The sequence below is a fragment of the Malaclemys terrapin genome, chromosome 16 (assembly GCF_027887155.1).
Source record: "Malaclemys terrapin pileata isolate rMalTer1 chromosome 16, rMalTer1.hap1, whole genome shotgun sequence".
Lineage (NCBI taxonomy): Eukaryota > Metazoa > Chordata > Testudines > Emydidae > Malaclemys > Malaclemys terrapin.
The window spans coordinates 22,297,956-22,324,002 of NC_071520.1; the positions used below are offsets into that span (position 1 = coordinate 22,297,956).

At 43.1% G+C, this 26,047-nt stretch overlaps 1 protein-coding gene across 2 annotated transcripts in view; it reads left to right on the forward strand.

The window, feature by feature from the left end:
* The window catches only part of TMEM132D (transmembrane protein 132D), a 416,714-nt gene that overhangs the window by 171,257 nt on the left and 219,410 nt on the right, over positions 1 to 26,047 (forward strand). For both annotated transcript variants that reach the window (XM_054005982.1, XM_054005983.1), the window contains one exon: positions 2,819 to 2,965. In XM_054005982.1, the coding sequence (XP_053861957.1) occupies positions 2,819 to 2,965 (147 nt within the window). The remainder of the gene's footprint in view (positions 1 to 2,818; positions 2,966 to 26,047) is intronic.

A 26,047-nucleotide genomic window follows, 5' to 3' on the forward strand; every position in this document is an offset into this window, starting at 1 on the left:
ACATCAAAAGTGAATGTCAAGGGTAAAGGAGCTCACGTCATCTGTATGTTTGTGTGTCCATCCTGCTGCTTTGCTACACCACACCATCTCTTAAAGAAATGCAGCTAGAAGATAACAAAGGAGAGAGATAGTGGTTGCATCTGTATTTTTTGTTACTTTTAAAATTGTTTTCATATGGAAACAGAAGATTCCTTCTAAGTTTGTGGACACTTCTTTAGCAGAACTGAGACATTGGGTCCGATTTTCATTTACACTAAGGTATCTTTGCACAGTTTTGGCAGTGCAGAGGACAATTTACACTACTAAGGTGATATAAAGGGGCTCGGTGGCACATTCAGATTGCAAAGACATTTTGTTCCACACTTCCTGATGCTGAAAGGTTTGGTTCTGCAGTTGCATTTTCTTTAATTCTAACTAGTTTCTCTAATTACATGAATAAAAACGTATTTGTCCTAGACCTAGAGTCAATCAAATATCCTTTCTTTGTACACTAACTGTGAGACACACTCATAATTCACAGAGAAATGTCTGTGTGTTTTATTTGTGTGTGTACATATATACATTCTCTCTCTCTCTCACACACACACACACACACACACACACACACACACACACACACACACACACACACACACACACACACATATTGTACCTGATTTTCTGTTTGCATGCATTTTGGGTGGTCAGTTACACCAGTGAACAGTGGATGTAAAATGCTACTATTGTGCTAGAGAGGAAAGATGGTCTGGCCAATAGTTAAGGTACTAGCCTAGGATGTGGGAGACCTGGGTTCAAACCCCTGCACCACCACAGAGTTTCTGTGTGACCTCAGACAAGTTATTTAGCATTTCTGTGCATTAGTTTCCCAAATGCAAAATGGGGTAAACAGCACTTCCTTGCCTCACTATGGTAATGGGGTGTATGTGCACATATAGGTGCCTTATATAGATTCATACCCATTTGGTACTGGTGTCAATGACTATGCTAGGAGTGGGGCAGCAATGATACAGACCAGTTTTCCAGTACGCGTGCCTTCACAGAGTGTCCTAATCCCACACTGGCATGCTATAATTAGCAGTACTCTTTAAGTGACCACGCTGGAAAGCTGCACCAGGCGTGCGTATGGCAGTGTGAATGTGTGAATTCGTAGTCAGAGCTGCCTGATCCTGAGAGGTGCTGAGCGCCCACAATGCTCAATGAAATCATTTAGGCCCAGATCATGCACGACATTTGGGCCTTACGTTAGTTCTCACCTGTGGGACAGAAAGTAGGCAGAGCAGCTACAGAAATTTCCCATCACTACAGTCATTGAGACTAGCTGGAGTTGAAGACTGGCATCAGTTTCCATCCACCTTCTTTGTTTTTCTTTCTCTGGCCCACTCTCTCTAGTAAACCTGCCAGGACTGCAAGTTAATTTCTCAAGCTGTGATCAGGCCATTGGTCCGTCTTCCTGAGGGATCTTTATAACTGGGAAATGAATGGACATTGCATCCTGCGTATGGTGCAGCATATTGTGAAATTGGCATAGGAGACTCTGAGCACAAATTATCTGGTCTTCACATCATAATTCCTACTGATGAGCTAAGGAAATTGCTAAATAGTAATAGCTACCATTGTGCTATCAGAAGAATAAAATAGATAACACCTATAGCATCCACTTTTTAGAAGGAATCCCATGTCCTTTTTTAATCTGTTCTTAAAAGATTCCATAGGAAATCTTGTAGAGCGGCAGAGCCAGTCATGCTTTCTACCATTAGTGACACCTCCATGCTTGCAAAAAGTATCCCTCACATTCTTTTTGTTTTCTTAATGAAGGACTTGCCAGCGTGCTGAATGCATTTTGCATATGAGATTTTTAGCAAATGTAATTAAACTGGCATCTCGTGACATCTCGTGTGTTGGGATATTTGACCACAATGTTTTTTATTTAAAAAAAAATCTTTGAAAGCTAAAATATAACATCACTGGAAACTCCCAATTCACCAGCATGAAATAAAGCTGGAGTAAAAAGGGACAATGCCAATGTGGCTTAGTGCACCCATTTAGATGTTTTTGTGGGCAGGGGGAAAGGAGAGAGAATTAGGGGTTACAAAATCAGAAATTAAAAAGCAAAAGAAAGAAAACCGATTACTAAATTAATTATTTTCGCTGCAGCACTGGTAACCTCAAATCAGCTGCTTTGGGCTAGTGCATGAGAACAAGGAAGTGTGTCTCGGTCTCTCTTTCTAGCCTAGTCTTTCTAGTCTTAACCACTCCCATCACCATCTTGCAAACAAGCCACAATCTTGCAAACAAGTACATGCATAATTTTGTGTACTTACTTAACTTTGTAGCATGTAAGTAGTCCCATTGAAACCGGACAACCCATGTGTGTAAAGATAAGCACGTGCCTAAGAGTTTGCAGGATCAGGGCCTGTAGAACCAATGAGGGCCAAAAGTATAATTGAGTAGCCTAGTTTCACTGTCAAAATGACATGGAGAAAGTAGTATAAATATCATCAAGTAGTATAAATGGTGAAAAAGTCTAGTAGAACTTTAAAATTCTTCTGGTTTTAGCGATCTAATGTATTATGGGAAGAAAATGTGAACACAGATCTATTTACCATTATATCAATAACATTATTATCTTGACACTGTTCCTTTAAACTATGGGGAGGTTTAATTCCATTATACCTTTACCTCCTACCAATGTGGTCCATCTGTAATGAGCTGTAGCATCTCCAGAGGACCAGTAATGAGAAAAAAATGAAGATCCATGTAACAGCTCGGAAATGAAATTCTGTATCTAATTGTTGACATATCCTCTTGTTCCTCTTAGGGCAAAGGTGAAGAAAGGTGTGAATATTTTCAGTGTAAGAGCCAGCAGCCCGTACTTATGGGACATTAGAGAGAGCGTGGATTATACTGGGAAATATGCACCAGCTGTCATCGTTTGTCAGAGGAAATCTGCTACCTCGGAAAACAGGTGGGTCATTTCCAATAGTTGTACATTTTATAAATGAGATAATTTTGCTTTTTAAAAAGCAGATGTATCTGCTTTGCTGTGGTATTAATAAAACTTTCATTATAGTTTCTAAATACACATAGTAAATGTATCAATGGAAAAACTAATGCTGTCTTTAGTATATAATGCTCTGTTTACTGGACCGTATGTACTCTAAATCTATTTTGAGTGCCTAAATGAAATGAAAACTACCAAGGAATCTTCATTTAACAGTGTTTAAAAGGACTTGCCTCGTCTCTCTGAATTTAGTTCAGCCAGGTTGTTTAGTCTTTTAAAATTATTTGCTTCCAAACAGGTCAGGCATTATATTAGTGGCTTGTTAATTACAGTCTTCAATATGTATCCTTAGCTTTTGAGAAGGAACTAAGGAACACATACCAGGCTTCAACCCATGTTCTTGTTAGTGAATTTTTAATCCACATTTAGAGAAGTGACATTCAGATCTTAAATTCACATGATGTAATAACTTAGGTAGGACACTGACTCCAAAAACAATATTTGATTAGCAGTTGTTCCAGTTTCTAATCACAGTTGAGTGTTTTTAAGAATAAATGGTTGATACCTTTTGGTTTCATTTAATTCACTGTTCCTGGGAAAGCATGGGGAGGGGAGAGCATGTTGGTAACGAGCTAACTGGCTAAAGATTTGTTATATTAATTATTGTTACTATTAAACTGGCATCATGAAGAGGGAGGTCAAATTCTGCAGTGATTTACCTGCATTGAAATGTACTGGGTTTGCACAGGGTGCAAGATTTGGCCCCTTTTAATTGAAAACCTCTTTCCTGTGTATCTAGAGGTAACTAAGGGCTGGGCCACACTAAGCCCCCAGTTCGAACTAAGATACGCAACTTCAGCTATGTGAATAACGTAGCTGAAGTCGAAGTATCTTAGTTCGAATTTAAAGGTACTTACCGCGGGTCGACACGCGGCAGGCAGGCTCCCCTGTCGACTCTGCCTACTCCTCTCACAGAGCAGGATTACCGGTGTCGACGGCGAGCACTTACGGGATTGATTTATCGCGTCTAGACAAGACGCGATAAATCGATCCCAGAAGATCGATTGCTTGCCGCCGAACCAGCGGGTAAGTATAGACGTACCCTCAGTGGCTCTGGAATATAGAAAGGAGGGGAAGGGGGACTTCCTTTACTTTCCAGACATAAATCTGTTTCCCACACACACACACTAGAATTCAATTTCAAAATCCCCCTCGATATGGTATCCTCCACTTCCTCCCCTAAACCATATATCATCTCATAGCTGGCTGAATTTTAGTGGCTAGGGAAGGAATCTATATATATGCCCAAGGTCACAGCCTTTTCCTCAATAAAAGAAGAGAAAGATTATTAAAAGTCCTGAGTCAAAGCTCACCGAAGTCAATGAGAGTGGGCTTTGGATCAGGCCCAAAGCAATTATCTAACACCATCTACCCTTCCATTTTTTGTGGTTGTGTTCTGCAGTGCGGCGCAGCATTTCCCTGCTCCTCTTTCAGTAATGGTAAAATGTAGTGTGATATCAAGGGTGGAACACATTTTGGCTACATATTCCATTTCAATATTCTCCTAAGCCGAAGCATTCAGTGACTGCCCTTAAAATGTGCCAGTTTCCATTAGATCATTACATAAGGTTAACCAGCAATTGAAGTATGTTCCCTATCCTTCCACATGCTGACTATAGGGAATGACTTAGTAGTACTGCAAATATGGTAGTAATGTGATTTCGGCTCCAGTCCTGCAGTAAGCTCTGCATGAGCAGACCCCTGTATCCCAGCAGAGCACCATTATTATCAAGTCTCTGCCCATGTAGAGTTCATTGCTGGTTTGGGGCCTTAGTTAGCTAAGGCAGGTGAGAACAAAGATTAATTATAAAAATAATAAATTAATGGAGATATCCTATCTCCTAGAACCGGAAGGGACCTTGAAAGGTCATTGAGTCCAGCCCCCTGCCTTCACTAGCAGGACCAAGTACTGATTTTGCCCTAGATCCCTAAGTGGCCCCTCAAGGATTGAGCTCACAACCTTGGGTTTAGCAGGCCGATGCGCAAACCACTGAGCTATCCCTCCCTAGTCAGGCTTTTAGATTGACTGGGTGGTTTCCATGCCAGGTCCTCAAAGGTTCTGGACCCATGTTGCTTATTGTAAGAAATGTAACTCATTTTGAATTTAATTAAAACACTTACAAAATCAAGAAAACATATCACCAAAGCTAAGCTACTACTACTACTCAACTAAAAATGGAGCATTACAACAATCAAATCAAGATCAAATTAGTCTCAGTATTGGATTAGAATTACACCTTCAAATTAGCTGAGTGATCAAATGGATGCTAAAAATAATCAATTCTTATAAATTGTAAAGCGGATTCTAAGAAGACGATTGTCCACTTGTTTTTAACTAAAGAATTTTACCAAATTTATCAGATCTATCATTTAAATGGTTAAGTATCTTAATACTGAAATCAAATTATTACCTAATGTCTGGACCACAACTTTACAGCTAATTAAAGCTTCCGTGTTAAACTTAATTTCTTGTGTGGTGGCTAAAACTTCCCTTCCCTTCCCTGCAACACAGATACTATAATACAGACCTCAATGGAACACTGCCCTGAGATTTCTAGTACTTTGTGCTCATTGTTGAGCGAGATAGTTTTGCCACTTGTGCTTTTGGGGCATAATCTTTCATCACTGAAGGAGTTCTGGATTTACATTGCTGCAACAGGTCAGACTGGAAGTCTGTGGTGGAGCAGAGATTTGGATTCAGGTCTCCTGAGTTCCAAGCATTCTTTCTTCTTCTGGCAGCCATGTTTAGGGAAGCAGAAATGCTTAGCTTCAAGTTGCTATAGGGCAACTCTAAACTGTAAAAAGTTTTTGCAGCCCACTATGTGCTCAGACACAGAGTTCTTCATGTTTGTATGGGCAGATAATATATGATGAATAATGAAACAGAAACCCAAAAGAGAAACCGAAGGTGGCACAACTTGATGCTTCAATCAATTTTAAGTGTTTCCCAAGTTAAAAGCATCTCTGAGTCACTGATTCATTCAAAGAGAAAGTTATTTCTATAAGCTTTTTTTGTGTGTGGTTTAGGTGGAAATGGAGGGAATTTAAATAGAGGTAAGGACTGTACAGATGTTACAGGTATTAAACTCATCTACTAATCATAGACGTCATGATTTAGTTTGTTTTAAATTTACAATTGTATGAGGGTGAATGTGAAGATTCGAGGAGGGGGGACCTTATGGTTGTGTCTCCATAAATCTGGAACGTTGTCACCAGCCTGTAATAAACAGGGCACTGAAAACGTCAAATGATATTTGACAGCTGTGCTTAATTAGTTATTCTGACACAGACTCATAATATTTGCTGTTAATATTCATTCAAAAACATCCTGCTGGCTGTGATAATATTTATATGTTAATCCTGTTATGATAAGCTTTTAGTGCCAAAACCTCTTGAAACAAAATGAGTGATATATTTCAAAACTTATATAAAGAAATGTTCAGGCATCCCGGTTAAGTTAGTCACTTGCACAAGTATCTCCTTAGTCCGTGAAATTACACCTGTCACAGTAAGTTAGCTTTATTAACACTATTTCCTGATCCATGTAAAATGATCAGGATCACAAAAGCATTGAATCTCAAGTTAATTAACATTGCCACCTTTGCATTCATGTGATCAGATCTCTGATTTTTAAGAGTAATTAAACAATATGTAAATAGAGTCTGAAGAATTTCTAAAAGAACTCCAGAAGCAAACAACTTGATAACAGAGTTCAATATTTAACTGTTATCCATTCTGCATATTTAGCACCGTTAAACATGCAAAGAGGAATTATTTGCCAATAAGAGCTCTCTTCCTCCCCATTATAATGCTTGATTTTACTCCTAAGAGTGAGTGGCAAAACAGACATGAGTGATATTTAATAAGGAAATCAACATGCTGAATAAGGCATTCCTAATATTTTAAATTTCATTTACATATTAACCAGCATAGTGACAAAAAGAAGTTTTCAAAAGTAAAACGAAGTCCAGAGTTTTCGTGACTATAGAAAGTCAGATAGAATAAAACAAAAATAAATGGGTATGATTGAATGGGATATCACGGTACTGTCTGGATGAGTTTATTTCCTCCGATCTAGGTAATGGTAAGGACAGGCCCATGTGACCTTGGACCACTCACTTAATCTCTCTGTGCCTCAGTTCCCCATCTGTAAAATGGGGAAGACAGCAACTCCCTACCTATCCTCCCTATGAGGATAAATACATTAAAGATTGTGTGATGCTCAGATACTACAGAAGCGGGCGCCATAGGTACCTGAAATAGATGACAGTAAAGCTATTAAGCGACCCTATTTCTATTTAAATCAGCGGTTCTCAAACTGTGGATGAGGACCCCAAAGTAAGTCGCTTGGTTGGCTTGCTGGGGCTCGGGGCCAAAGTCCAAGCCTGAGGACTTCAGCCCCAGGCAGCAGAGCGCAGGTTACAGGCCCCCTGCCTGAGGCTGAAGCCCTTGGGCTTTGGCTTTGGCCCCTAGCCTGGGAAGGTGGGGCTTTGGCTTTGCACCCCCGGGGGGTGGGCTCAGGCTTCGGTCCCCCCTCCTGGGGTCCTGTAGTAATTTTTGTTGTCAGAAGGGGCTCGCGGTGCATTGAAGTTTGAGAACCCCTGGTTTAAATCAATGAATACTATATTTTGACAATTGAATGTATATTGGAGAATTCAGTATATTTTTTCCATACGCAAAGAAGTATCCACCCAGGTCGAAAATAGGGATGGGCAAACTTGGAAAGTCTTGGAGAAGAACCCCAAAGTCTGGATCCAAACTAGGCAAATCTTCTTAGTCCCCAAATTCAGTGAAAATGTAGTGTGGCCTCGCTTTGTCCTGAGATTTCTAGTACTTTGTGCTTATTGCTGCGAAAGAGAGTTTGCCAAGATGGCGTTTCTTATGATTTTTTTACCACTCATGCTTTTGGTGCATAATCCTGCACCCTAGGAGTTCTGGATTTACACTGCTATAACAGACTGTAGTCAGAAATCTGGCCAATTATTAAAGGAGTCTATGGGCCAAATTCGGCTTTCAGCTACATATGGGTGACTCCCACTGAGGTAGGGTTACCAGATAGCAATTGTGGAAAAAACGGGACGGGGGTGGGGGGTAATAGGCGCCTATATAAGAAAAAGTCCCCAAAACCAGGACTGTCCCTTTAAAAACAGGACATCTGGTCACCCTACACTGAAGCCAATGTGTGATAATATGTATATGTTAATCCTATTACAATAACAGTCAATGGCCATTCCTCTTTGGCTGATGGCAGAATTTGACCCTGTGTGTCTCATTTTCCATGAAGATGCATCCTAATCTAAGGTACTTCAATTTTCTCCACAGTTATCCAAAGAGTATGAGATAAACTAAATATTATCTGGGGATAAGAGAAAAGGGAGCATATGATAACAGTCTCTTTGATGTACCCACACTTCATTTTTATTACATGCAGTCTGGGATGTTTAGTATCCCGCATTTCTCATTTTCAAATCAAGTATGGAACCTCACATTAAATTATTTAACATCTAGTTTTGGTGTTATAACTGCGGTGAGTTACTGCCTCGTTCCTGTACTTGTTGCAGCTGCCATTAGGTGTGATAAGATCTCTAGAGTGCTGTAATCCTAAAATACTGTACGGCTTTCTCCACTGGAACTACAAAAGCAACAAATTTGATATAAATAACAGTCTAATAGCAACAATAATTATATCACATGGGTTGCTGGTGTTCATCAAAATGCTTCGTAAATGTGGTCCAGCGTTGTAGATCACCAGTAATATTTTTTTCCCTGCAAGCTCCTTTTTCCCATAGTTTTACCCACCAAATATATATTAACACTAGGGGAGATAAAATGCTCCGTTCAGTAGAATTACCAAAACAAAAATAAAAGAAAAACACCCCATGGTATGTGTCCCATCCCATACGTTCTAGTTGCTCTTGATGTAAATAACTGGACTTGAAATTCCAGTGAGAAAATAGTAATATAAGCCTTATGGGCTTTTGGACTAAATATACCTCGTATATCATTGCAATAGTTCTACAAGCAACGGGAGGTTTTTGGTTTATACCTAGGAAATTGTATGACAACCTAAGAGCATTTTTTGTTCTCCAGAGGAAAAGCCCCACCTGTGTGTGTTATGTTCAGAGAGATCTGCTTCACTTTGCATTCTTTTGGTAACGTAGTTTTCCACGTCAGACTCGCCTGCCTCTTTTTCAAAGCTCCCCATGGATTCATCTTATCCTACTGCCCTAAGCTTATGTCCACCTGCTCCACGAGCCATTGTCCAGCAGCTTGTGTACGTCATTTTCACCAGTGCAGAATCAGCTCTAGCTCTGGTTTGTAGTGTTTTGCGGCACTCTGCACTGATGTAAATGGCTACACAAGGGGCAGGGCAATGGTGCAGGGTAATCTCTGGCCTCTTTGCTCTACTGCCCGGATTTTCTGAACATATTTTCAGCTTGTGCCCCAGCTGATCTCGTTGGTGCTTTACAAAATCCTCCAGTCTTGCCTTCCTTGTTTTTCCTTCTGATTCTCCATGCTTGGGGGACTCACTGGCACTTGGTTTTACTCTATTTATCTGGACCCAAGATCTTGAGTCACTTCACCGCTAAGCCTCCTTTGTTCTGCTCTGGGCTTGCAGTGATTGAGTAGCTGAGAGCAGAATAAGTCGGGTTGCCAACTTTCTGATTGCAAAAAAAAAGAAAAGCCTTGTCTCGCCCCTTCTCTGAGGCCCCTCCCCTTCTTTGAGGTCCCGCCCCCACTTACTCCATTTGCCTTCCCTCCGTGGGTCACTCTCACGCTCACTCGCTCATTTTGACTGGGCTGGGGCAGGAGGTTGGGGCACGGGAGAGTCGTGAGGGCTCCAGCTGGGGGCGCAGGCTCTGGGGTGGGGCCAGGGATGAGGGATTGGGGTGCCAGGAGGGGGCTCCAGGCTGGGGGTGGGGCTGAGGGTTTCAGAGTGTGGGAGGGGGCTCTGGGCAGGGGGTTAGGGTGCAGGAGGGGGTGAGGGCTCTGTCTAGGGGTGCGGACTCAGGTGTGGGGCTGGGGATGAGGGGTTCAGGGTGCGGGAGGGGGCAGGAGGAGGGAGTGTGGGGTGCGGGCTCTGGGAGGGAGTTTGGGTGTTGGAGGGGGCTCAGGGCTGGGACAGGAGGTTGGGGTGCAGGAGAGGGTGAGGGGTGAGGGCTCCGGTCGGTGCTTACCTCAGGCAGCTCCCAGAAGCGGCCAGCATGTCCCTTTGGCTCCTAGGCGCAGAGGCAGCCAGGAGGCTCCGCGCGCTGCCCCCAATTGCTAGCACCACCCCCACAGCTCCCATCGGCCGCAGTTCCCAGCCAATGGGAGCTGTGGAGCCGGCACTCGGGCCGGTGCCTCCTGGCTGCCCCTGCACCTAGGAGCTGGAGGGACATGCCGGCCCCTTCCGGAAGCTGCACAGAGCCAGCCACTGTGGCCAACTGGACTTTTACAGCTGATTGGAGCCACCAGAGTCCCTTTTTGACTGAGCATTCTGGTTGAAAACCGGATGTCTGGCAACCCTAAGAATAAGGCCCACTGGAGTGTGACTGGCTGCTGATGAGTGACATAGAAGCTGTGACTGTTCTGATGAGGACCTTGTGACAATCACCACAATTAGTCCTCTGTAGGCTAGACTGCAGGAATGTGTTCTGCTCTGCACTGCCCTAGCAGTCTACTTGGAAGCTCCAGTCAGTTGTAAAAGTTAGCTACCTCCTGAGTGGGGCGAGATACAGTACATAACACTTGGTCGAGGCACTGGCTTGTTTTTTGCATACAAATGCAACTGAAGACATTGCAGATTATCTTTAATGCTAAATAGTCTGGGCACCCAGTTACTCCAACACCACTTCTTGATTGGTACCCCAGTTATGCCTATTCCGTTTTACTCTGATATTTTTACTGTCATCTTTTTGGGGAGTAAAACTCTCCTGAACCTTTGGGATTTCACTCCACTTGGTTGTCCAGCATTCAGGGTGTGCTATAGCACATAATTCAAGGCTTGTTTAATTTTGTACACTCCGTTTATGTTCTAGCTTTGGTTGATTTAGCATTGTACTTATAACCTTTCCTCTGCTGAGGTCTGCTGACATTAACCAGGAAAGCAGCAACTGTAGTGTCCCTTGTTGACGGCTGTGTGTGCAATTTGTTTTGTTATATTTAATTTTTTAAAATTGTTTGAAATAAAATATTAAATAGAAAATGTCAATTTAATCAAATAACTAATGAGATTTTCAAGTGACTAGTAATTTTACGTGCCTTGATTTTGGGGGGCTCAAAGACACCTTAAAGGAGTATTTTCATACAGCATTAACCACCTGCCCTTTGAAAATCAGGCATCTTTAAGGTATCTTAAATTCAGCACTCCAGAATTAAGCCACGTAAAATTACTATTCATCTTTGAAAATCTTGGTCTAAGCCACCATTAGGATCTGGACTGTATTAACTAAATCAGGGAGAGATTATATGTTAATTTCATTCTGAAATATCAAAGTTCAGTTTGATTCTCTCTTCCCAGGCATTTAGGAGGAGGAGTGATCTAAATCTCCCTGGTTTTTTTTGGTTTTTTTTTCATCAGTTGTAAATGCCCCTTGTCTGGCAACTTTTGAGGTCCACAATGCACATCAGTTAGTTTTCAAAAAAAAAAAAAAAAAAAAAAAAAATTCTATGCTGTTCCAGCCATCTAAGTGTTTAATTAATTAATTGTTTTGGTGCCCTGAAAGTACCATATAGGTCTCTCCTCAAAAATGACATTTAAGCTCTCAGTGTTTCGAGAGAGATTAGTCAGAACAGTTGCAAAGCCTCAATTTCTTGCTTAAAACTTGTATTAAGACTTCAAAATATTGATTAGTAGCTCCTTAGTGGATTCACATGTCAGTTATACCAGTGTAAATTGGAGTAACTCCAGTCTCTGCAGGGGATTTATGTCACTGTAACCGATACAGAATTTGACCTCACTGCTTCACTCTTCTCCCCATTAACCTCTTTTCTCTAATTTTCATAACAAAAGCCCTATTTTATTCATCAGGAAACCATCTTTTCCTTAAGTATGTCTCACCAGTGCTAATGTGAATTGTACTCATCTTCTTGCAGCAAATCAAAGAGGAAGAGATGAAATATTAACCAACAAATCTTAGACAAAGACACTATTGGGGGACTTTTTCACCTGTTTGTTTGAATGAGGCTCTTTCATTTAAAAAACAAAGAGTCCAAGCAAACACTTCAAAGGCATGTAGCTAGGCTCTTGGCATCTTGGAGGTGGACCTTGTTTCTATAGCCATGACATTTAGATAAAGAAGGTACCACAGGGCACTTCAGCTGTCATTACAAAGATGAAGATTTCTTTTAATCTTTGCTGAACTTTAAGGTGCTCCATAGGAAGGGAACATAGCAGGGTTTCTTTGTGAGCATAATATTATTAAAAATAAGAAATAAATGACAATTAATGTTGAATTGTTGACATAATCTCTTGCAGCATTCTGCAAGAAAAAGGATTCTTTCCCTGGTTCAGTGGAGTATTGCTCTTTTCAAATGAATTATTTGTAATAACTTACGTTTGTATAGCACCTTCCAATCTCCGAACGGTTTGCAAATGATGGTATACAAGAATTACTTCGGTGGTAGGGGTTTATCGCACCTCTAATCATTAAAAAATGGCGAACACCTCTGGGGTGCAACATACATAACTTAGCAGTTCACAGCGACGATATCAAACAGTTTAGGACAATGAGCTTGTGTCTCCATTCTGCTAAAGCCTTTTTACACAACCTTGGTAACATAAAGGGAACGTAGGGTGGGTGGGAGGGTTGGGCGGCAAGAGAGTGGATGAGAACATCCCTCATGGAAGAGCCTCCCAGCTAGTGAGCTTTCAGCCCGCAGCATAGTGGACAGCTGCAGGGGTTTTTGGGTTATAACCAGAATTCACTGCAATACAGCCGTTCTCCACTGCCCTGGGCCCTTATGGGGCAGTCGGAAGCCAAGTATAAGTAGGTGCAGCCCTGAGTCCTTTCTGCAGACCCAGAATATGTGGGTTTAAAGCCAGTATTGTCCCATATCTTGTGTCCCTGTCCCAAGTGCATGACTGGAGTAACTCAGAAGCAGGCCCAATGTCTCCTTTATGCCGGCCTTGCTACATCTCCTAGAGAGAAAAAATCCAAGGTTACCATATTCCACTACTCACTGCAGGTGTGCAGGCAGCTACGCAACCGATGAGCTTGATCCAAGGCCCAGTCAAATGATAAAAGACTCCCATGGAGATCAGTGGGTTTTGGATGAGGCCCGATTTGCTCTAGAAGCTGACTTCTCTTTCCAGTCTGGCACTCTAGTTGAATGTCAAGTATCAGGGGGTAGCCGTGTTAGTCTGTATCCACAAAAACAACAAGGAGTCCGGTGGCACCTTAAAGACTAACAGATTTATTTGGGCATAAGCTTTCGTGGGTAAAAAGCCTCACTTCTTCAAATGCATGGAGTGTTGAATGTGTTGCTGTGACAGTCCGTGACAGTCAATAAGCCAGTGGAACTGTTGGAAAGAATGGCAATCTTGATGTTGGCCTGATAAAGCCCTGAGCAGTTATGCGCCAGACTGCAGTTTGCTGATTCTCTACCGTCTCCATTGCTAGAAACCAGCACTCCCTCTCCATAGCTGTACGTCAAGCCCCTCTGAAAAACATTTTCACACCACATAAAATGTCACAGCGGAAGGCAACCTGAGAGAGAGTCTGCTTAGTTCAGTTTGGACCCGTTCCATGTTTCACAAACACTAGCATCAGGATGACCTCTCCTGACCTCATTTCAGCAGTGACCCTGGGGTGGGACTTTGAACAGAAAGAATTTTGGCTTCAGGCAAAGTGTGCAGTGCTTGTAAGAAAAGATGAATTTAATTTCCTGTCCTATCTCATCTGAAAAAGAGGAGATCAGAAGTAGAATTTTTTTTATCAGAAAAAAATCATCTATATATTTTTAAATTAAATTGTATTGATTTTTTTTGTATGAAAGAAAGAACAGAAACCAAGGATACAAACATTACATATCTCTCTGCCCCCAAAGAAAAGGAAAACAGGTACATGCTGTTAAGTATATAACAAACCTAGTACAATACCTTATTCAAAAAATCAACTAAGAATTTAAGAATGCGAACACTAATGTCATCACCATCCTTGTCAGTTACTGATTTAGCTCAAGAGGTAGAACTCTATGGTGTGACTGTGAAAGGTCGTGGGTTGAAACTCTGCTGATGACCTGAGCAGGAAAAAATAGTGTATGATCATATAATTGAAGATTGTATTGCAAATCATACATGGAGGCAGAATTAAGATTGCCTGGGTCATTTTAATACATTTTAAGGAGTTCTCATGGCACACAAAGTTCTCTGTGGCACAAGATGTTGGTGATCTGACTTGTGTCCTCTGAAGACCGGAGTTTAACTCCTTCATAAAGTTAGCGCAGTAGCAGGGTGATTGTATGACTGGGCTCGAATGCCAGAGCTTGTCACTTAGGATCCTCACCATGATTTTTCAGTCATCCTAAATGGTCAGCACATGTAAAATCAGTGAATAATACTAATACTTCGTGTTTTTTTATCCCCTTCATCAGAGGGTCATGCCACAAGTTACTAAGCCTCAAATGCTCCTGTAAAATGGGTAAGCCAAGTGAATAATGCAGCAGTTCTCAAACTGTGGGTTGGGACCCCAAAGTGGGTCACGACCCCGTTTTAATGGGATCACCAGGGCTGGCTTAGACTTGCTAGGGTCTGGGGCCAAAGCTGAGGCCCAAGCCCCATCACCTGGGGCCGAAGCTGAAGCCCAAGGGCTTCAGCCCTGGAAATCGGGGCTCAAGATTACAGGCTCCCTGCCTGAGACTGAAACCCTTGGACTTCGGCTTGGGGTGGGGCTCAGGTGGACTTAGGCTTCAGCACCCGACCATGTAGTAATTTTTGTTGTCAGAAGCAGGTTGTGGTGCAATGAAGTCTGAGAACCACTGGAATAATGTATTTGAGGAACACAACTGAACCCTAAGTAACTTGCCTAAGGTCAGACATTGGGTCAGTGAAAGAGATGGCAATAGATCAGAGAGTGCTGCCTCCCAGTCGCCTGCTCCAATCACGGGCCCACGCGGCTGGGGTGCACATGCAAAAATTCTCCTCTACCGTATTTTTCTGCTGTGTGCAAGTAACAAAAGACATTTCCAACCATTTGGACACGTTCATACATATTTAACTTCCTTGTTTTTATCCAGGTGTTGTCCAATGCAATAAATATAATTTTAATGTGTGTGGGGGGAGGGAGATTTTCCTCAGGAACCTTCAAGACTCATCATCACCATGCACTCTCTTTGTGTCTGTGATAGTTAAAACTGTGTCCTCTAAGACATGGATAGCCCCAGATCCCTTACTCACAATTCTAGTGGGACAGGAGGAGTTTACTACTTACGGAAAAGAGAGAGAGCAGTCTTCAACCTGTGGAAAATCTAATGTTAAATCTAAAGATTCGATGTCATGAGCAATTATCTCCAATTTTGCTGTGTGTTTTCTTTCCCTTGGAGGATATCCCCTGAGAAATCATTTTAATTACTCTGTCAGTTAGAAGTGGGCAGGTGACAGAGTTTTTTAAAGCATGAGTTAAGGTTAGGAACAGGGCTACATGTGGTGGGGTAGGGTGAGAGGGAATCCCAGTTTGTGGCAAGAAAGTCATTGGAAGTTAATTTCCCCTTCTCGGTCAGCATACAGCAGTGCACAAATTGGAAGGCTAGTGTCAGTATGTAGCATAGTCTAATATGTATTTAGACTTTTTAATGATTCCTATCTAAATTCTAACCACAGGTACAAAGATGAAATGCAATGAATATTGTTATTTATGTCATACTGATTATCTTTAATGGCTTCATCTCTTAATGGATAGTTTTATGGATAAGGGGAACATCCAGAATTGTAGTACTGAGGATTTAAAATAGATGCTTTTGGAAACCCTCATGATTCAGGCATCCCCCAATCTCTAGTTAATGAGGTTAGAGAGAAATTTTCTCTATTTATCTTAGGAACTTATATGCTCATTACCACAGAATCTGAGCACCTAACAACCTTTAATATATTTCTCCTCCCAGCATCCCTGTGAGATAGGGAACTGCTATTATCCCCATTTTACATATGGTAAACTGAGGCTGGGAGAAACTCAGGGCTAGATTCACAAAGAAACCTAGGTAGGGTAATGCTGAGCATTGCCACACCTCACTTTTTGGCACCTAGAAAATCACTGGGATTCACAAAGCCTGCGTTAGGCGTCTATGCGTGGGGAAAGATCACCGTAAATGGGATTCTCCTGGGGTTAGGTCAGGGACGGGCAAACTTTTTGGCCTGAGAGCCACATCGGGTTTCGTATATTGTATGGAGGGCCGGTTAGGGGAGGAGTCCTGGCCCAGCCCCTACCTCCTATCTGCCCACCCCGCCGGGACTCCTGCCCCATCCACCCCCCTGTTCCCTGATGGCCCGTCTGGGACCCCTGCCCCACCCACCCACCCAACCCTGTCCCCTGACTGCCCCTGGACCCCTGCCGCCCCATCCAACCCCTCCTCTCATTCCTGACGGCCCCCTCCCACCCCGGAACCCCTGCCCTATCCAACCATCCCTTCTCCCTGTCCCCTGACTGCCCCAGGAACTCCTACCCCTCCTGGGTCAGGAGCTCGGAGGCTGGGCAGGACGGTTCCACAGGCCGGATGTGGCCTACGGGCCATAGTTTGCCCACCTCTGGGTTAGGTGCTTGTGCTGTTTCAAAGAGGAAAACCTGCCTCAAAACGTTTAGCCCAGTGGCTGGGGAGATCACTAGTTCAAGTGCCCCCCTCCACATAAGGGGAAGAAGGAGTTTGAACAGGGATCTGCCACCTCTCAGGTGTCCCAGCCACTAGGGCTAATCTGGTGTGAGTCTCTCTCAGCATCTCCTGTTGAAGCTGCTCTACTGTAAATAAAATGAAAGAAGCAAAGAATGACAATGTAGACTAGTGATTAGAGCGTTTACCTGGGAGGTGGCAGACTTAGGATCTAAACCCACTGCTCCAATGCTTTTTTTTTTTTTTTTTTTTTGTAATTATCTAAGTGGAACAGCTTCAACAGGAGAGCTTGAGGAAGCCCCTGATCAGACTATTCCATATAGCCCCGTGGTTAGAGCACTCTCCTAAGAGGTGGCAGATCCCTTCTTTCTCTCAGGTGGAGAGAGGGAATAAACCAGGGGTCTCTCACTTCTCAGGTGACAACCCTAACCACTGGGCTAAAAGTTATGGGGAGGTCATCCTCCTCCTCCTCGTGTAAGCTTGTCTATGGGGCCCCGTGTGGTCGGTGGGTTCTGAGTGTGGCTACTGCATCAGGAGGGTTAGGTAGTGAAATACCCATCTTTCCCTGGGTCCTGCATCACTCTGAGGCTTAGGTGTCTGGATGCCTGGTGTGGAGCTTCAGTGCACATAGCCAGAGGCAGAAACAGAGGTGCCCCGAGGACATTTTACTGCAAACATTTCGATGCTGAGCGAGTTTAGGTGCCTCCCGGGTTCAGCAGCAGCTGTGCAGGAGTTTTGTGAATCCCAGTGGGGCCTGATTCTGGGAGTTAGGCTCCTAAAGTAGAGGTTAGACACCTATGTCCTTTTTGGAATCTAGCCCTAAGTGCCTCCGGAAGGTTGCGCAAGAGATCTGCAGCAGGGCAGGGAAATGAAGGGGGATCTCCGAAGTCTGAGTCTAGCACCTGGGATTTGGGTAGCACCCTAACCACGTCTTTCCCCTCTTTCCTAAGGAGAAACTTTCTTTGTGGGCAGGTTATTCCATAACTACCTCCTGCAGGGCTTCTTGCTCCTTCCTCTGAAGTATCTGGTACTGGCCAGCGTTGGAAACTGGCTACTGGACTATATGATCCAATATGGGAGTTCCTAGGGAAAGACCTACTTCACTGGGACAACAGGCTGGCTGGCCGGTTGCAAGGGATGCCTGTTATCCATAAATGATTCAGCTACAAAAGAAGAGAAATCTTAAGACTCGATTTGGGTGTGCAGCTACCAGGCAGAACTGTCCCTGTGACCCCAGTGAGTATGTGGGGGTTGCGTAGCTGGAGTGTGTGATAAACACACACTCCACCCCTCTTTCCGGTTTTCTATAAAAACAAGCAGTTCTTGCTCCCCTCCCCGCCGCCCCATAGCCTTCTGAGAATGCATTCCAGCTTTAGGTGTCATTTGAAATATGAGTTTTCCTGTGTTCTATGGAGCCTGCTTTCAATTTGCACCTTTTCTTAAGGTCTGGATCTTTTATATTGAATTCCAGCCTCATTGTGCAGTTTTATGAATTTTGTTCTTTATGTATGATGCTCTGCCAAAAATTGAGCATGGGAATGCAGAGAAAAGGTGCTACACAATAATTTATACAAAATTACATTTTCACAGAGGATGTGGGGAGGAGCATTAAGAAGGAGGAGGGGGAACAGAAACCAAACAACCTACATACTTTGTAAAGTGAGGGCGCCCAGGAGACCAGCTTACTGTTTGATTCTATGGTAAGCTACTGGAATCATTATTAGGATTGTATTTCATTGCTACTCGATGCTCCATAGGGCCTCGTGCTTCTCCATATAAGAAGTGAAATATCATCTTGCATGATAGGTGTATTTTCTGAGATGGACTTTAAAGCCCCTGGCCACTGGGAGCTTATGGCTCAGGTGATAGACTTCTAGGTCTTTGATTCCAGCCCAGTTCAGGCTGATAGTGACTGAAATTTAACATCTAATGGGGATTTGTTGCTGGGATTCAGTTTCTCGTGGGTAGATGCCTACATGACAAAAACACACCACTGCAATTCTGTACCCATGTTGGCAATGTCAGAAAGGCCAAGGACTGAATGAGGACTTAGGTATCCTATTGACACTTTCCCTCCCGCTAGAGGTGTTCCCTCTGTGCCATGGCTGGGGTGCATGAACTAAGTGGTGGTTGGGAGGGAACGGGGGATGCTTGCACAGCTGCTACCTGTGTTGAAGCTGTTCTCAGTCTCAGTGCTATTTCCCTGGCACCTCTCGCAAGCACTGATTCAATAAACATAATATTGAAATGTACCATGAACAAAACTTAATATCACTGCCTGCACCCTTTCTTACTTGTAAAACTGGCTGACTTTGTCTCAGGGATGTTGTAAGACTTTGTACTTACTTCCGCTTGACACCCTCATTATTATTGAATGGCACCTTAGACACTTACTATATTAACTATTATAATTCCCTAACCACTGGGGGGCTTCATGAAATCCTTGCTCTCGGGAAGCCAGATGAGTCTCATGCTATAGGAAACGAGGCTATATCACGTCCATCCTCTGTCTCCGTCACTGGCTTGCTAAACCATCTCTAAGACCAATTCCAAACGGTCAGTCTATCTTACACCGTATAGTCTCTAACAAACTTACCCTCTGAGCTCCCCTGGGAGGTAGGGCAGTGCTATTATGCCCATTTTACAGATGAGAAAAGGAGGCACAAAGAGAAGAAGTGCAAGGTCACACAGGAAATCTGTTGTAGAGTAGAGAACTGAAGCCAGGTTTTCCATGTCCTAGCCTTATACTGTAACCACTGGACCATTCTTTTTTTTCATCCTCAAGACTGGGGTTCAAAATGTTCCATAGCCTGGTGCTACCCAGTATCTTAGGGCTTGTCTTCACTACTGGGCTAAATCGGTGCTGCTGCAATTGATGCAGGGGTATCGATTTAGCGGGTCTGGTGATGGTGCGTTAAGTTGACAGGAGAGCACTCTCCCATCGACCTTATTAATCCACCTCGAAGAGAGGCGGAAGCTATGTCAACGGGAGAACATCTCCCACTGACATAACGCGGTGTAGACAGCGCATTAGGTCTATGTAAGTTATGTCACTCAGGGGAGTGGGTTTTTTACTCCCCCGAGGGATGTAACTTATGTCTACTTAAGCGGTAGTGTAGACAAGGTCTTAAGTCAACCCTACCCCCTCATCTTACCTGATTTCCCCACTCATCTTGTATTTTCACATGTAGAGCCATAGAAATGCAGAGCTGGAAGGGACCTCAAGAGGTCATCTAGTTCAGCCCCCCTTCACTGAGGCAGGACCTAGACCAGGCCTGACAGGTGTTTTCTAACCTGTTCTTAAAAACCTCCAGTGACAGGGATCCCACAACCTCCCTTGATAACCTATTCCAGTACTTAACTATCCTTAGCGATATCCTACTGTCTAACCTATGTTTGATAATACAACATATGGTGTGTGTCACTCCAGCAGTCACTATGCCCAAGTACTCATGAATAATAAATCTAAAGAAAAATATTACTATATATCAGCTAAAAGCATTTTTTCCTGTTGACTTCAATGGCGTTTTGACCGTTTACACCAGCTCAGGATATGGCCCAATGATTTGTGACACAGCAACTACGGTGAAGAAGGCCTAGTCTGTGCATGGGAAGAATGGTGAGTGTGGTGGGAAGAGACAGAGCAGCAAGGAGCGGACTGTGGCTGCTGCCGCTTTTTATAGGGAATCTTGTGACACCCGAAGCGAACCCAGAACAGGACTAACCAATGACAGCTCTCATAATAAGGAGGACAATGTGCCCCAATAGATGGAGCACTGGCAGGACCTGGGTTCTGTTCCTGGCTCTGCCATTGGTGTGGTGAGTGACTGAGGGCCACATCAGCTCTGTGCCTTGGTTTCCCCATCTGTAAACAGAGGGCAATGATACAGACTTCCTTTGTAAAGCACATTGTCTGCTGACGACAAGAGCTAGTTTCTACTGATTTTTAAGTATCAGAGGGGGAGCCGTGTTAGTCTGGATCTGTAAAAGCAGCAAAGGGTCCTGCTTATAGACTAACAGATGTTAGTCTGTTAGTCTATAAGGTGCCACAGGACTCTTTGCTGCTTTTACTGATTTTTAGTGGGTATTTTAATATCATTTTGGGATTGGGTCAGTCCTCAAGACCTGCCCCCAACAATCCTGCGCCAGCCATTAGAACTGAGGTCTCTAAGGCAATGCAAACAAATATCCCACTCTTCTAGGCTGCTCCCCATCACAACCGTTCTTACAGTGCTCTTCACGTTCCACTGACATTTGGACATCTGCTGCCTGCTGCAGGACTGCATGAGCCATCGGTGAGACTGTGAATTTCACATCAATCCTGAGAAGCCCTTTTGTGTTGCCTGTCATGATCCTTATTTAATTCTACAGGTCGCTGTACCATAGTATTGCTGTTTCCTCCCAGCAGCCGTTGTCTCTCTCAATCAGGGCTCTTGTTCTCGATTTGCAACTTGTCCTATTAACGTGTTCGTAGTTTAAATACACGTCTCGTCTCTCTCGTCGCCAGCATTTCGCTTGCTGCTCGACCCTTTTAGATTGCTGCTCAGCCCCCATATTTAACTTTTTTTTTTTCCCCAGAAATGTCACATTGTTTTCACAATGACTGGTTTGATTGGGTTTGGTTTGGTTTTTTGCAAGTGGGGATTGCAACCGATGACTGGATTAAAAGGCACTGTGTAATAAATGACAACCCATGACCCACAAGATCGTAATATGACAGATGCACACAATTCACTCATGCAAAATAAAAGTCTGAGTTGTAGACAGTAGCTTGGGTGGTGGAGCTCAGAGGTACAGTTTACCCTCAGACAAGAGGAGATAATGACCTAGAAGGGTATATTTATACTGCTAGCGAAGGTGTGACTGTAAGTAAGGGTAGGCATGGCTAACAATAGTAGTGGCAATACAGTCTAGAAACCCAGGTGCATAACTAGGGTTCTGGGTGCGCTTGTACTTGGGTAGCTATCACGTACTGAAACCTGTGCCACAATGTCTGTGCTATGATTGTTACTCATCCTAGCCTAATTAAAGCTAGCATGGGTATGTATATCTGTACTCAATCACACCTTCACTTGCAGTGTAGACATACCCAACTCTCATGAGGAAAAAGCTGACAATAGAATACATTGAAGGAAAAAAAGATAAAGAAGAGAGTAAAAAAGAAACCGAAAAAGATTCAACCTGAATAAAGGTAGCAACTCTTCCTGAATAGGGCTGGTTGGAAATTTTTCATTGCAACTGTTTTTCAATGGAAAATTGGGTTTTTAACTAAGTGTGTGTGTCGGGGGGGGCGGGGAGGTTGCAAGACATATCTGCTTTCTGCAGAAATTTTTGACTTTTCATTAAAAAACCAACAAACCCACTGTAACATTTTCAGATTTGGGCCAAAAACATTTGGGTTTGGAGTTTTAATTTAATTTATGAAAAGTCACGTTTTTCCACAACCCCGCATCCATATTTTGACCCGCTCTGAGTCAAGAGAGCAACGGAGAAGGACAGATTGTCATAAGGACCCAAAGCTGCAGACACTTACACATGTCCTTTACTAAAATGAGTAGTGCATAGAAATCAAAATTAACCACATGCATAAGTGCTTGAAGGATGAGGGCCTATGCTCCAATATCTATATATCTATAGTTATATCTATATACAACTCTACCCCAATATAACGCTGTCCTCGGGAGCCAAAAAATCTTACTGTGTTATAGGTGAAACCGCGTAATATCAAACTTGCTTTGATCCACCGGAGTGTGCAGTCCCTCCCCGCGTTCCTGCCCCCCGGAGCACTACTTTCCCGCATTATATCCGAATTCGTGTTATATCGGGTCGCATTATATTGGGGTAGAGATGTATCGATATATCTATCTATAGGAACACCTCTAGAAACAAGTAATTGCACAAGGAACATACATTTGTATATACACATGGGTACTTGGCTGAGCACCTACTGATAGCTGCATTTGCACATTTTGACTGTGTTTAGGAGGCAGGTTCTGCGCATTTACTTATATCTTTGCACATGAGCGTTCCAGTGTAGCAGGTATAGGGTGGATCCCGAGAGACACTCGGAATTTGTACCTCTCAATGATTTCAAAATGCCTCCCCGAATGAGGCCAATACGATTTGAACCGAAGCCCACTGAAGACCATGGAAAACATCTCATTGACTTCACAGGATCAGGCTTTAAGCACGTAGTTGCTGGTCCTGAGGGCAAACAACGATCGCTAATAGTGATTCAGAGGATTTGGATTTTGTTCCCATTTGGAATGAAAACAAGAAGTTTCGAAATTCTGCATATAGGGAATGGAATTCCTGCTCTAGTTCAGTCAGCCTGGTGGGCTGCCATGGGCCCTGGAATCCCTGACTCTGTAGCAGTCTGGCAAGCAGGCTACTGATGACCTGAATGCGCAAGCTGGCAGGAAACCAGGCAGGTTTCAAACCTGCCTGGCACACAGGATTCCATTGGAACTGTGCCTGGGTTCCATTAGAACTTCGTCAAAATTGAATCATCTCCACGACATGGTTAGATTTTGACAAATCTGCACATTCTAATGAAAAAATGTTTTGTTGGAATTTTTCTGACCATCAGTACATATGAGAGGTAGAGTCCTGTGTTTCGGAGTCTTTATTCGATCCCTGATGACCATGTCTGTTGTCTGTAGCAGGTGATTTGTTAGAATATTTTGCAAACACAATTGGAGCACTAATTTTTGACAATCTAGTCCATAAACCAATGTTTTCAAACTTGTATTCCTAAAGTTAGCCACCTAAACTCATAATTAGATATCTTATTTAAAATGGCCTAGTTTTAGAGGCACAGAGCACTTGCAACTCTCATTGCCTATAATCACTCCCTGAAAATATTCTGATCACTGTATATAACTGTGACTAGTAGTGTACTGCATCTTCCACGTAGTACATAAGCCTCTGAGTGGTCAGTAGCTTTGCAAACAGGATTGTATTTAATGCATAAATGCAAAACACATTTGCTATCCTGTGAACAAAAGAATGTCAAGTGTGGAGTGAGAACTTCTTCATTTCCAGATTATCTGACTCTTACATTTAGTTTTGAAGCTGCTAAAAATTAGGAAGGAAAATAATTAACCCGTGTAATTTTCAATCCAATTAAGAATGCTTTAGGTGGCAAATATTGTACCTGGAAACTGACTGATTATGACATGTTTCCTCTGAGATGCATCTTCCTGTTAATTGCTGAAAGCAATTAATTTGCTTCTTACAGCCACACGCAGAGCCCTTTGTGTGAGGTGAATGCAGGCAGGTGAAAGGCACATAAAAGATCAGAAAATAATATATTGAAATTTATTACAGATGTTATACACTCTGTGTGTGTGTGTGTGTGTGTGTGTGTGTGTGTGTGTGTGTAGGGGCATCTACCTATGTATGTCCACATACCTATCCACCTATACACACGTTATACTACATTAAAAGATTATTAAGGTCACACAGTCAAACACTCAAAAATTAGGAAATGGCAGAATTAAGGATGCTGTGCAACTTTATATGAAAGAGGTATGTGTGTGTTCTGCTCTTATTTCATACATTTAATTAACATATAAAATCAACATTGATTTCAGGTTTTTCGGAATCTCTGAAAGAATTACAACATCCTGATGAAAAATTACTATTTATCCAAACCCAAGATTTTGTTCTCATTGTCCACATGAAAATAGGTCTTGTTTGCACAGGCACTAAGCAGCAAATGATCAGGATTTTAGCTATCTCTCGCACATTGGGATAAATGCACAGTTTTAAAAATGCAGCCCAGGGAATTAGCCCTTTGAAGTTGTGGGCATTTAAAATGGTTATTGTAAAAGCCATATTTTGCTTTTTGCCTTGGGCCTCTGCGTTTGGCTTCCTCATTCTATTTACATAGCACTATAGTAAAAAATATCTCCTACTCTGAATTTTAAAGGATTAACCTTGTTTATGAAAATTAATGGTTCTTCTGTTTCTTGCATCAACCACAACCGTAATCTCGATCTATAACCAAACAAACAGATGTACTAATGAACCACTAGTGATAATTCAGGTGTTTATTTAGGTACAGAAACTAAGTGTAGCAGTGCTGTCTACCCAATCTGGCTTCCGGCTAGCCACTGCTTTAGTGTTCCCAATAATTTCAACTTAGGCTTTCATGTCTTGAGTGACATCCCTTCTTGGGGTCGGGATTTATTAACAGAGTTCACGAGGAAACAAAAGAACATCCAGCCTTCCGAGATGGCTCACAACCCTCAGAGCAGGGTTCTGAGTCCTGACCCTGCTGAGGCTTTTATCTAGCACTTCGGCTCCCTACAGGCTTGCACCCCTAGGCCTTCTGCCTGGAAATTAGGGAGAGTCTTTCTGTATAGAACAGCACAGGCAGCCCTCTTGCTCTTGGAGTCTCTCCCTGCTCTCTGTCGGGCAGCAACAACCAGGACTTTCTACCTGGAGTCTTACCTGCTTTCCCCAGCTTTCTGTGCCAAAAAATCTGATTTAGCCACGTGGCCTGCCTGTCAGATGACAGTGTTCATTGTCTCCACCTGGGGAGGTGAATTAAGTGTGTCACAGTGCGGCTAGGCCCATGTCCCCTTCAACGACCAGGCACCCATTGTAGACGTTGTGTACCGCCGGTGTGGATTTTCAGAACATAAGTGCAGAATACAGATACGGCGTCTGCCATGAATAATTGTTTGTGGTCAGGGATGGGCCTTTTGCTGTTCCTGTTAAAGTCCACCCAAATTTGGCCCAGTTATGAGCCTTTGAAAAATCTCAGTTCAGACATGTCCAATCAAAACTTGTTAGAGTTTGGCAGCTAAATTCTCTGAAAATTCCATGTTCACTGAGCATGCTCCATCCCCTCGCAGCTCCTATGTGCTGCCTGGACTGTTTCTGCACCACCCTCACAACAGCCCAGAGTGGCGAGGTCCTAGCAAGACATTCCCTGCAATTGCTCCTTTTGGTTGCTGGGGGCCATGGTGGTACCGGGGTACTCTGAGAGCAGAGCGAGTCTTCTGGCTCCATAGCAGCGTGGAGCAGAAAACCACCTGACTCAAATGCCGAGGGGATAAGACAAGATACGGGGGTAGATGGAGGAAAGAGATGCAAGGGGTTAGTTAGGGCTGTGATCCCATGGAAAAAATAGTATGTGATCATTTAAATAAAGACTGCATCACAGTGCATGCA